Source organism: Rhinopithecus bieti, unplaced genomic scaffold (assembly GCF_001698545.2).
Source record: "Rhinopithecus bieti isolate Rb0 unplaced genomic scaffold, ASM169854v2 scaffold_12783, whole genome shotgun sequence".
NCBI classification, from domain to species: Eukaryota; Metazoa; Chordata; class Mammalia; order Primates; family Cercopithecidae; genus Rhinopithecus; species Rhinopithecus bieti.
The window spans coordinates 784,149-797,576 of NW_016807262.1; the positions used below are offsets into that span (position 1 = coordinate 784,149).

The 13,428-nt window shown below is 43.4% G+C and overlaps 1 protein-coding gene and 1 long non-coding RNA gene across 5 annotated transcripts in view; one reads left to right on the forward strand and one right to left on the reverse strand.

Annotated features, from left to right (window-relative positions):
• Positions 1-13,428, forward strand: part of BPIFC (BPI fold containing family C) — a 57,946-nt gene that overhangs the window by 7,706 nt on the left and 36,812 nt on the right. For 2 of the 4 annotated variants that reach the window (XM_017880827.1, XM_017880828.1), the window contains exons 2-6: positions 1,817-1,912; positions 4,505-4,592; positions 8,096-8,249; positions 8,695-8,818; positions 12,919-13,039. In XM_017880827.1, the coding sequence (XP_017736316.1) occupies positions 8,247-8,249; positions 8,695-8,818; positions 12,919-13,039 (248 nt within the window). In that variant the 5' untranslated portion in view covers positions 1,817-1,912; positions 4,505-4,592; positions 8,096-8,246. Of the gene's footprint in view, positions 1-1,816; positions 1,913-4,504; positions 4,593-8,095; positions 8,250-8,694; positions 8,819-10,888; positions 10,961-12,918; positions 13,040-13,428 lie in introns of those variants that run through there. The other 2 variants (XM_017880829.1, XM_017880830.1) reach the window with 2 other exon arrangements.
• The window catches only part of LOC108535106 (uncharacterized), a 38,413-nt gene continuing 37,069 nt past the window's right edge, over positions 12,085-13,428 (reverse strand). The window contains exon 3 of the long non-coding RNA XR_001887131.1: positions 12,085-12,170. This is a non-coding gene — a long non-coding RNA (uncharacterized LOC108535106). The remainder of the gene's footprint in view (positions 12,171-13,428) is intronic.

Here is a 13,428-nt window from a genome sequence, read left to right on the forward strand (position 1 = left end):
AAACATAAACTCCTTGTGGACAAAGATTTCGTCTGTTTTGCTGTAGAGAACTTTGCACATTGTTAGGTGCTCAGTAAATCTGTTGATTGAATGGATTCATCTATGATGACTGACAAGAAATGATTCCATGAAGAGTGTTTCTACACTGTATCATTATTGATATGGCCACATGCTAATGAGTAGAATTTCACAGCAGTTGACAGTTTTAATAGCACATTCTCACATGTTACTGTGTTTTTCTTCACCATATGTTTTTCTTAACTTCTATCAAGGAAGTTACTATTTCTCTACCCACTTTACCCTAAGGAAACTCAGTTCAAATCAGTAAATATAACTCAAGGTATAACTCTGCTGAAAAGCTGTGAGAGGTATGGACAATGCCAAGTGAAAGCGTCTGTGGTTCCTTCCAGACTGACTTATCATCCTGATTTTCCCAGGACTATCCTGGTTTTAGTACTGAAAATCCTGCATTCTGGGGGAAACCAGGACAGTTAGTCACCCTGTCTTACCCAGAAAAGTGTAGATAAGTCATAAGAACTTCATGCAATCAGGCTGAGTGCGGTGGCTGTATTCCCAGCACTTTGGGAGGCCGAGGCAGGCTGATCACTTGAGGTCAGGAGTTCGAGACCAGCCTGGCCAACATGGTGAAACCCCGTCACTACTAACAATACAAAAATTAGCCAAGCTTGGTGGTGTACACCTGTAATTCCAGCTACTCAGGGGTCTAAGGCACGAGAATCGCTTAAACCCTGGAGGCAGAGGTTGTAGTGAGCTAAGATCACGCCACTGCACTCCAGCCTGGGTGAGACTGTCTAAAAAAAAAAAAAAAAACTTCATACAATCAAATCCCTGGCCATCTAAAATACATTAATGGCCGGGCATGATAGCTCACATCTGTAATCCCAGCACTATGAGGCCAATGCAGGTGGATCACTTGAGGTCAGGAGTTGGAGACCAGCCTGACCAATATGGCGAAACCCTATCTGTACTAAAAATACAAAAAATTAGCTGGGCGTGGTAGCGCACTCCTGGAATCCCAGCTACTAGGGAGGCTGAGGCAGGAGAATTGTTTGAACCCAGGGGGCAGAGGTTGCAGTGAGCCAAGATCACTCCACTGCATTCCAGCCTGGGTGACAGAGCGAGACTCTATCTCAAAAAATAAATAAATAAAAATAAAAATAAATAAAATACATTAACTAAAATGCATTTATTGGAGATGAGAGTAGGTTGGGGTTTGGAATCTAAAAATGTTAAGTTGCATAATAGTTGATGAACCCATCCACCCAACTTACGTTTAAGGAGTGCTGGAACAGGAAGTCATTAACAACATTCTGAAAAGGAGCGGATGGACACTGAGAGATGCCAACTGAGATCCTACCCTGAATGATAAAGATGGTAACTAGGTCAGCCCGATTGTCAAGCCTCATGCTTTCAGACTGAATCTGATGATCCACCACAAGTCCCAAAGGTATTCTGGGCAGTAGTAGAGCCATCCACAGCAGGCACCCTGACCAGAAGGAACCAGCTTATGATTCCAGACAGGAAAATTCTTCCCCTTCCAATTCAGTTTAATACCGTTTGCAATCATTTTGGTAAAGTAGCGATCACAATTTCACAAGCAGTGTGTGTGTGTGTGTGTTTTGCAGGAAGATAATTATTGCATAGGTGGCATTGTCTGTTCATCTAGGTAGATACTGTAGTGTTCATTCATGCCATTGGGTAATTGTAGTGAAGCAATTATGTATCACATTTTGAAAGAGGCATTAAAAAAATTCACCACTGAGATGAGTCAGACTTAATTATCTTGGCTTTTCAGCAGCTGAGTTTAAGGCGCAAGGTGGAGAACACATCAGCTTCAAAGGCAGAGGGAATCGAAGGTGCTCTCCAGCTTCGGATACTTCCTCTGCTTGAGGTAAGAATCATGAACAAACTTCGGGTCTCTGCCAGCCACGATCTCCAAACTGGAGATGTCCCAGATTTGGTAGGACACTTTAAACAGGCAGCTACCATATATCCTGGGTTATTATTATTGTCTGCCTAGAATTTTCTGTATCTTTGTTTGTTTGTGTGATGTCCCACCTGGAGGCTTCTTAGGCAAAAAGCTTTAGTGAAAACTAAACAGCCGTAAGAAAGAGAAAAGAGTTGGTTTAAACCACCTACTTAGTTTTGCATCGTGGAACGATGTTAAGAGGGTTGCTCAGTGATCTGGACTTATTTTTGTCTCCATTTCAGCAGGGAACCCAGCACAGTGGCAGAAAATTCTATCTTCTCTCTCAAAATCAGCGTGGTTAGGACTAAGGAGTTGTTATAATCTCTGTGTTTTCAAGGCAGGTCTTAAAGCACATCAGTGACCTAGATCCTGCCGGAGCAAAACTAGCCACCCACTTGCCTGGACTGTTGAACTTGTTGGTGTTAGGCACAGAGTTTTGGGGAAAAGATGTGGTGTGAATTCTCAAGGTCCTTGTCATCAGAGATGTTGCTATAAAACTAGATGTGAGGACTGGATCCCTTGAAATATTCCGCCCATAGTCCGTACCTGTCGATTTAGACTTCTTAGGTACAGTCATTTTGTCTTAACCAATATGTTGGAATACCCTTCTAGTCTAGACTTCTTTAAACCTGTCGAACTTAATTTTTCAACCTGCGCCTCTGTTTTGAGGGCTACATTTTACTCATTCATTACTCCCTTAATCAGTTTCTCCAGAGTCAGCCAAAGCTCTTGCCAAGGAGCAGTAGTAGTAGGCCCATCTGCGAGTTTCAGGTGTTTCCTAAATTGGACTGGCATTTTCTTATTCCTAGTTGTCAGGATGACTCACACAAGAACCATTTAATTTAAGAGTATTATTCTGACTGTATATTTGTATAGAAAAATAATGACTACTGAGATTTTGAATCTTGGAAAGAAGCAATTCCCCAGAAGCAACAAAATAGATAACTTGCTAGCTGGGTTTTTAAGTGATCTTGGATCCTAGTAACAGGCAGCTAGCCCTGCCTGCACGTCAGCCAAATTACTTAACCTTTTAGTAGTCATCACCTTGCTTGACAAGGTTCCTTTCCTCCCCAGCCCACAAGTTATCATTCTAACTGAACAATTCAACCAAAAGTTACATACAATTCACCCCTTCATACCCCAGTAATTTATTTCACTCACAAAATTTCTAGAGGAAAAATACGTTTTCCTGTCTGCAATTTTGGATTCCTGGATCTCCATCAAAGTGTACCACTTCAGAAACTTTTTTTAACCAAGAAGGGAAAACAGATTTTACTGCTGGCAGGGAATTTAAAACTCCAGTTGTGTCCAAGAAAATAAGGGATTTGCACTGTGATGCTTGAACGTTTCTAGATGCTTATTGAATTTTTCCACCTTGAAAATGGCGTCAAGCAACTTCTATTTAAAATTCCCAGATGAAAATGAAAACCCTAGCATATATAGAGTCATTCAATAAAAATAAATTCATCAACACTAGAATTAGGAACCAGAAGAACAAGGTTGGGTTCCCAGGTGCCTTACTTACTGTGGGATCCTGGACGAGTCATCAGATTCTCTAAGCCTCCATGTCCACGTGTCTAAAATGGGAGTAAGATAATAATAACTTCTACTTCAAACAAGTATGAGTTTTGTAAAGGGTAAAGAAACAAAAATTTATTATTTTAGTTGTTATTCCATTCACAAGTAATATCTCTTCTTTGGTTTATTATGTTCTTTTTCACTGTGGAAATGGAGAGCTCTATATTAAAATATGACGGTTTGGTTTTGCTTTATTTTCCTAACCATTTGTAGAACCCTTCTTAGTTAACTGTAATCTTTTAAGTCACTCAGTTGATCAGTTAGCATATATTAATTGGGGTCCTTCCATGTGCCAGACAGAGATACCATGTCTGCCTTAATTTGTACACAATCTAATAGGTACAAACATTTTGGTCTTAACATTATTTCCCATTGCTTTCCATTGCTATGAAAATGTTTTTTTTTTTTTTTTTTTTTTTTTTTTTCTTTTGAGACGGAGTCTCGCTCTGTCGCCAGACTGGAGTGCAGTGGCACAATCTCAGCTTACTACAAGCTCCGCCTCCCGGGTTCAAGCGATTCTCCTGCCTCAGCCTCCTGCATAGCTGGGACTACAGGTGGCCGCCACCACGCCTGGCTAATTTTTGTATTTTTAGTAGAGACGGTTTCACCGTGTTAGCCAGGATGGCCTCGATCTCTTGACCTTATGATCTGCCCACTTTGGCCTCCCAAAGTACTGGGATTATAGACGTGAGCCACCACACTTGGCCTATTTTGCTCTTTTAAAACAAAAATCTCTCTAATGCCTGTCTTGGCATAACACACTCATTTACAATTTTTAGCCAGCAGTGATATTAGCAAAACTGCTTTTCAGTTTGGCCTCACCATATGTTAAAATGTGGAAATGCTTCTATACCAGTTGGTCAGTAGCCACTAACCTGAGTCCCAGAAGTGTTCTCCTCACTCGCATAATTCATCTCTACTTATCCCCCTTTCTAGGACACCTTGACTAACCCCCAAGGGCAACTAAAGGATCAAGAAAGGCCCAGCACGGCAGAAGACCAACTGGACTTAGCAACTGCAGGAGGTACGTGCATCCATTCAGAGTGTTAAGATGCTGTTACTGTCACTCTGTCTTCCAGGACTTGGAGGGCTTTACACCCCCTTATCCCACTCACCATATTTCCTCCAATCTTCCGATCACTCATTGCTTGACCAGAGATCGTCCTCTCCTACCCAAATCCCTTCCCCTTGGCTCTCAACCCTCCCATTTCCTTGTGCTTCCCTTAGTGCTGTCTGCATTCTGACCATCCTCAAGTGATCCTTTCTTAGCTCTGCTCCCAACACTGCTGCCCAGGTTCCTTCTGTAGCTTGTCCTGTAGAACCCAAACCAACTCTTCAGGGCGGAAATATCACACTGGATTCATAAGGCCGTATCAGTGGTAAAATATTGAAATGCCTTAATAGCTAAGGGTAAGAAGCTATTACTCTGAGTGTCCCCCTCCTATTCCCAGTGCCTCCAACTACTCTGGCCCCTCCCGCAAGACATCCCCTGTCCTCCCGAAGATCTAGCACTCAACTTCCTGGCCCCTGCTCCAGGACTGTGGCCAACATCTGTTTTGATGGATGCCTGCAGTTTACTAGTACATAAATACTTTGTTAACCATCTCTGTGAAGAAGTGTAATACATGGTAGAGTAAGGTAAGGGATATTCCTTCATTTATTAATTCATCGATTCATTCTACCAACACTTAACAGTCACTCACTCTATCCCAGGCACTGAGCCAGACCTAGGACCTCCAAACCAGATGCAGTCTCTGCCTTCATGCACTTATATTCTGGTAGGGAAGGCAAATCATAAGCCAAAAAAGAAACACACACACGTGAATAAATATATATTTTTATCAAGGGTTCAAGAGGAAATGAAATTAGCTCAGAGAAGTCATAAATGGCTTTAGAAAGAAGATGGTGTTTTAAATGGGCCTTAGGGATATGCAGGGTTTCTGCAGACGTAGGTGGAGGGGAAAAACATAGGCAATAGCATTAGGCAGAAAACGTGGCATGTGTTTAGGGACCAGTAGTTCAGTTTGGCTGGATGGTGGGGTATAGAGGGGGCTCCTGGAAGATCAGGTGAGAGATGTAATTGGGTTGACCCAGCCAGCCTTCTCAGACCTGAAGATGAACTTATGCACAGACAGGTTAAGACCTTATTTCTAAACCTTTTGGCCTCCAGCAAAATACCCGCATGAGCATTCACTAATCTGAGCACAGGCCCCCTGTATAAGTTGGGGAGTTTTTGCACTAGACAAAATTCCAGCCCAATGGGTACGTAGGATAGCCCTTCCACCTCCCACCCAGCTGCGTGCACTGGTGTGGGGTTTTCCTAAAATGCTTTCCACTGGCTCCACTTTGTGCCAAGAGGCTGGGATCTCTCCAGAGGGGCGCCTTTTCCCATTTCACACAAAAGCCCAAAATAGGCTAGCAGTGGCCTTGCCTGCACACTTTCATCCCTAATCAGACTTCTCTGTTCTTTTCAAGTAAATTCTCTAGAAATCCCCTTTGTCTACATTGCCCCACTCCCACCTCCATGGCCTCGCCTTAAAGCCTACCCACCCCCCTTAATCAAACCTCTCACCTACTTTGGCCAAGTGCTCCACCTCTTACAATGACCTCTTTTCCTTCACCCAGGGTATGCCTGAATCCTAGTCCTCTCTGAATCCTTACCTGGCCACCTGACCTGACCCTTCCCTCTGTCTAAACACATGGCCTTCACAGTTTCCTCTTTTATTTTATTTTCTTTTATTTTGAGACAGGATCTTGCTCTGTTGCCCAAGCTGGAGTGCAGTGGCATGATCACAGTTCACTGCAGCCTCCACCTCCCAGACTCAAGCAATTCTCCCACCTCACCCTCCCAAGTTGCTGGGACTACAGGTGTGCACTACCACCCTCAGCTAATTTTTTATTTTTTTGAGACGGAGTCTTGCTCTGTCGCCCAGGCTGGAGTGCAGTGGCGTGATCTTGGCTCACTGCAAGCTCCACCTTTTGGGTTCATGCCATTCTCCTGCCTCAGCCTCCCGAGTAGCTGGGACTACAAGCACCTGCCACCACGCTCGGCTAATTTTTTGTATTTTTAGTAGAGATGGGATTTCACTGTGTTAGCCAGGATGGTCTCGATCTCCTGACCTTGTGATCTGCCTGCCTCGGCCTCCCAAAGTGCTAGGATTACAGGCGTAGGCCAATATGCCCGGCCTAATTTTTTATTTTTTGTAGAGATGGGGTCCTGCCACGTTCCCCAGGCTGGTCTCAAACTCCTGGGCTCAAGCACTCCTCCTGCCTTGGCCTCCCAACGTGCTGGTATTATAGGCAAGAGCCACCACACCTGGCCTACTTCTTCCTCTCTGACCACATCCACAAGGTCACCTTCCTGGGCCTTCCTTGATTTGTTTCATGTTTCTGTGTTAGCACAGTGGTACCTGCCACCTGTGAATCTTTTGCATGTGTAAATGCAGCAGTGATAGCTTACCCAGATTGTAACTTCCAAACTAGAAACAAGGCCTGTGAATGCATTACTCACTTGATTTTCATTAAAAGAAACCCAAATTACTGCTGCTGTTGGGGGCCTGTGCTTCATCTCTCAAGAAAATGTGATGGCATTAATTTGTTTGGTCTATTCAACAAACATACATTAATCATTCATGTATGCCAGGTATGGGTGATATAACGGTAAAGATGTGGTCCCTCTCTGCAGAGAATGTTTATTTAACCAAAAATTTGTTGTGCGCCTGCTATGTGCCAGGTATTGTACTGGACTCCAGAGTTATCGAAGTAAGACACAATCCCCATGACAAAGGGATAGACAAGTAAAAAGACAGCCACAATACCAGATGGTGTATACTAAGATCAAGGGCTTCCCCAGATGCTGGAGAACCCATAAGGCACACATGGCCCAATTCAAAGCTTGTGAAAGAGACTTCATTCATTCATTCATTCATTCAGTCTGTCATTCAGTAGTTCCCTAATGCCTGCTGTGTGCCACTTGCTATTCAGGGTGCTGAAGTGATGAAGTCCTTCCCCACGAAGCCTAAAAATTCCAGTAGAGGAGACAGACAGTACACACATCAGTAACTGGATACTACACTAGATGATGATAAGTGCTTTGGAGAAAATAAAGCACTGGTGGTCATAATAACAGGGCCACAGGGAAGGTGTCTGTGTTCTGCATAGAGTGGCTAGGAAAGACTTTGCTGAGATGACACTTGAGGAGGTATCTGAAGAAGTGTAAGACCTGGTTCTTTGAGGAAGACTAGGCCAGGAAGAGGGGAGAGCAAACACAAAGATCCTGGCATACAGGCTACTTAGATCATTAAAGAAAGATCAAGTTAGCCAGTGATGCTGGGACCATGAGAGCCAGGTGTATGTGTTAAAGACAAAGGTCAATGAGGAAGTAGAGGCACAGGGTCATTCCATCAGCTACAAGGCCCTCTACACCTTGTAGCTGATGAAATGACTTTGGCGTTTACACTAAGATGGGGAACCACTGAAGGGCTTTAATGGGGGTGGGGAGTAACATGATCTAACTTTCATTTTAAGAGACTCACTCTGGCTGTGATGTGGAGAATGGGCAGAAAGGAGCAATGGCCAAAGCAGAGAGACCAGTAAGGAGGCTATCACAAAAATCTATGTGAAATGGTACTGGCTTGAACCAGGGTGAGAGGAGGAGTCCTGCCTGCAAACAGACAACATGGTGTGTCAGATGTTCTAATGTACGCATATGCATTGTGTAAAGTGTGGTGGGATCCCAGAGGAGAGTGTGATGAGCCCAGGGTAAAATGACTTGGTGAGGGAAGTTTTCACAGAGAGGGACATGGAACTGGCCCTGAAGGATGCATATTCACCACTAGTCTGTGAAAAGCGTAGGTCAGGGGCCATGTGTAGGTCAACACTACACCCTCAGCACCTAGAACACATTCTGGTGTGTTCAATAAATGATTGCTGAATGAATGGATGGATGGTTGGGAGAGTGGATAGATGGGTGGGTGGGTGGATGGATGGATGGATGGGTGGATGGATGGATGGATTGAATTCTGGAAGTAAACAATAAAAATGAGAAAACCTAGAAATGTTGGATTTCATTGACCAAAGAGAAAGTCAAGAATAATAAAGGAACCATAACTGTTGGTTAATTTCAGATGTATACAAAGACAATCCCAGTCCTCTGGGGATGTTTCCTCCTGTGGAATCTCTGCCTCTCATCCTCTCAGACCATTTACCCTGGAATCAAGGCAAGGATTACTCAGAGGGCACTTGACTATGGTGAGTTGGATGCTTTCAGAAGCCAGATCTCAGGCCCACTAGGTGGGGTCTGTGACCCAAACTCAACAGCTCATAACTTGGGCTGTCTCCTGACTGAGACAAGCTCTACTGTGGGGTAATCCAGTACCTTATGCAGAAACTCCTAAGATGGCTGAGAAGAAAGTGCTGCCTAAAAAAGAGTCAACTTGATGGGAGGCATGTCCAAACACAGCACAGATGCTCTCTCTCTCTTTCCCACATATAAACATAGTGAAAATCTAAGGGTTTCAAATAAGACACATTTATGGGATAGAGGAAAGGAGATGTGGAAGTAAAAGCAACACCTTGTAGCTTCAGAAAGGGCTTGGTTTCAAAAGGGACTTAGACTTCCCTAAAATTGGGTGAAAATGTAATATGGGTGACTGTGTTTCTCTCTCTCTCTCTCTTTTTTTTTTAGACGGAGTCTCGCTCTGTCACCCAGGCTGGAGTGCAGTGGCGCGATCTCGGCTCACTGCAAGCTCTGCCTCCCAGGTTCACACCATTCTCCTGCCTCAGCCTCCCAAGTAGCTGAGACTGCAGGTGCCCACCACCACACTAGCTAATTTTTTGTATTTTTAGTAGAGACAGGCTTTCACCATGTTAGCCAGGATGGTCTTGAGCTCCTGACCTCGTGATCCATCCACCTCCGCTTCCCAAAGTGTTGGGATTACAGGCATAAGCCACCGCGCCCGGTCTGACTGTGCATTTTTCAGAGGAGAGGCTCCATAATATTTATTGGATGTGCAAAGGAGTCTGAGACACCGAAAGGTTAAAAGCCACTCCTTTAGAGAACGTTTATAAACACTAGGGAGAGACAAATGTTGGGATGTGATTTTCCTTGGGCTAAGATGAGGCGGGAGCAGATTGTGGAGAGGGAACGGACTGCAAAAATCAAAGTATATGGACATATTTTCTCCTGTGAAATTTTTCTTGCGATTAGCTAAAGGTAGGTTGATGGATCTTTCTCAGTCCTCTTTAACTAAAGCAGTCAACCTAAGCATTGCAAGTCTAACCAAGAAATACCTAACTAAGCCTAACCAAGAAATGCTTCTTCTACTATACCAGCAAAAATAAATAAATGAGGGAAGGAGGGAGGGTAGGAAGGATGGAAGGAGGGAGGGAAGGAAGGAGGGAAAGAAAGAAGGAAGGAAGGGAGGGAGGGAAAGAGGGAGGGAGGGGAGGGAGGGGAAGGAGGGGAGGGAGGGAGGATTTGAAGGCAACTCCTTGTTTTTCCCCTAGTACATCATCTAGTGCAGGAAATCTAAAATTGAGCCATCTTGCACAAATGTTATGTGAACAATGATGTGTGTAGAAATACATAGCAGGAATATATGTACGTGTGTATGCATGTGTGTGCATCTTGTTACTATACTGATATGCTGATGTGCATACAAATATATATCAGAAATAGATACCCTGTAACAGTACTAAAGTTGTGCAGTTTGTTTTTTACCCTCTAGAGCAGAGTCACTAAAAGAACAGATCTGAAGTCTATCCACATGGCTGTAAAGGTCAGTTCTGTTGCTTTCCTTGATATATGGCCTTGGGCCAGTGGATTTTATCATATGGAAAATGGGGTGATAAAAATGGTACCTACCTACCTACCTACACTTACTGTGAGGTGAGGATCAAACAGGATCATCCATGGGCTATATTCCCATCCACAGGAAATACGGCCAGGGCTAGTAGAGAAGAGCAGGCTTTGAATTCAGAATCATTTCTTGAGCATCTACCATGGCCAGGCTCTTTCAGCGTGCTTTCTGGGCTGTATGTTGATCTAATTCCACCAACAACCCTACAAAGAAGCTGTGGTCATTTTATAGAGGAGGAACATGACATTTCCCAAGTCTCACAGCAGTAAGGGACTCAGCAGAACTCAGGTCTGTGCTGCTGGATCTTGAAACCTACGCTCTATCATCTACTCCCTGTTCCTCTAGGCTCTGGATAATGCTGCTCACTAGCTGTGGGCTCTTGGGCAAGTTACTGAACCTCCCCGAGCCTCAGCTGCCTCCTATGTGAAACAAGGATAATAACACCTTCTCATTGGGTTGCTGTGAGGATCCGAGAAGAGAGGAGAGAATGTGTATGGAGTCCTAGCATAGATAGGCACTCAATACAAATTAGGTATTTTTAAAATTTTATCAATGATTTGTGTCTCCACATTTTCTAGAAAGAGATCTGATGTGTCTGTTAGTAGTAGTATCTGCAAGATATTTTTTAAAACGGAAGACCAGGTGCAGTGGTTCACACCTGCAATCCCAACAATTTGGGAGGCCGAAGTGGGCGGATCACGAGGTCAAGAGATTGAGACCATCCTGGCCAACATGCTGAAACCCCATCTCTACTAAAAATACAAAAATTAACTGGGCATGGTGGCACGCACCTGTAGTCCCAGCTACTTGGGAGGCTGAGGCAGGAGAATCACTTGAACCCGGGAGGTGGAGGTTGCAGTGAGCCGAGATCACACCACTACACTCCAGCCTGGTGACAGAGTGAGACTCTGTCTCAAAAAACAAAAACAAAAAAAAAAAATGGAGATGAAAACGAAAATTATAGTACCTACCCATAGGGTTGTTGTGGAAAATACATGAATTAACATATGTAAAGCACTTAGAATGGTGTCTGGCCATAGCAAGTATGGCCCAACAGGTATCAGCTGCTGTCATTTTCACATGTGTAAACAGACCCCTCCAACGTTACTATTGTCCCCAAGTCATAGACGAAGAAAGTAAGAGACAGCGAAGCTATGTAACTTGCAGAGTCACATAAGCTATTCAGTGGGAAAGTTGGGATTCGAACCTAAGCTCTCTGGTAGTACCTTTGGCTCTATCTTCACACTGTTTATATCTATCTTTGCATCGCCATATTGCAATTTTTTTTCTGGCATTTTAGAGGATAAAACCTGCTCTTCGTCATCCCCAACAGGTATAGAATAACTGGAAAGGAATTTAAACTGCAAAATAAGGCATAAAGGCAATATTTCCTCCTTGAAAAGGTTGAAAGTAAATGTTCTTCATTAACTATGGAGGTTACTTTTCTCAAGCTCTTTAATGCGGGAAAGGTCTCCTTTCCCCAGTGAGCTCAGAGAAATGTGTTCTGTGATGTTTCCATATAAAGAAGCTGATGGGTTATTCCAGGATGAAACAAAAGCAGTGGTTAGTAACTTTTTAAAAATATCAGGAGAAATCTGGTGAAAATGTAGATTCTCTCCCCCCAAAAATGAGTCACATATGCACACAAAAGTCACCCACAGTTTTTTATTAGAATTTCAGGTGGTTCCGGAGTTTCCTATAGCCCATGAACCTCAGGCCAAAAATTCTTGAGCTTAAAGAATCTGAAACGAAAGAAGAGTGTAGAATAACCTTCTGGAACTGTCCATAGCACACAGATTCTGGAGCCAAAGTGTCTGAATTTGACCACTGGCTCCCCCAGTTCTTAGCTGTATGATTTGGGCAACAGTGAACTTCTCTGAGGCTCAGGGTCTTACTCTACTGCCCAGGCTAGAGTACAATGGTGCAATCATGGCTTACTGCAGCCTCGACCTCCAGGACCAAGCAATCCTTCCAACTCAGCATCCTGAGTCACTGGTACTATAGGCACGCACCATTATGCCCAGCTAATTTTTAATTAATTTTTTTTTTTTTTTTTTTTTTTTTTTTTTTTTTTTTGTAGAGACAGCATCTTAGTGTTTCCCAGGCTGGTTTCCAACTCCTGGGCTCAAGCGATCCTCCCGCCTCAACCTCCCAAAGTGCTGGGATTACAGGCATAAGCTACTGCTCCTGGCCTGAAGAAAATGTTACACTTTTCTTCTCACACTGTCCTGTGATAAAACTCTTTTGTCCTCCCGACATAATGAAAATTTCTCATGTTAGCTCTGTGGTCTTGGACAAGTTCCTTCGCCTCTCTGAGAACCAGAGTTTTCATCTGTAAACAAGGGACAATAATACCCACTTTGTGGGGTTGCCATTTTCTAGGTATCTAAGGGCTTGTCTTACTCAATAAATTGTATTTGTGTGGTTAATGTTATTATGTTGTTATTATCTTTGTCATTATCAACAGATACTTTCTTGTTTCCTTCACAGGTGTTCAAGCTGGAATGGAGATAATTGAGCGAATGCTAAAAGAAAAGAACCTCCCAGATTTAAGCGGTTCTGAGTCGCTTGAATTTCTAAAGGTTGATTACGTAAACTACAATTTTTCAAAGTAAGTAAAAGAGAAGAGCATTTTGCCTCTTATAAGAAACTCAAAGGAAACAGTGGAGGAATCCTATGGAAGCCCCACGATTTCATCAGAATCCAGCCTTCTTATCTTTTTCTCTTCTATCCTTAGCTCTGGTTTCTATTCTCAAGTTTGCCTCATGGCTCAATATGGCCACTGCAGTTCCAGCCATCAAATCATGTTTCAGACAGCTAAAAGGGGGAAGAGACGAGGGTAAAGGGGTTCTTAAAAGCTGAGTCAGTCTTCTTTATTAATGAGTTTTTCTGAAGCTCTACCCTAATAAGATCCTGCCTAACCAACAATGGACAGAATTTAATTATATGGCCACATTTATTAGCAAGGGAGACTGGAAAACTAGTTTTCCAACCAAACAA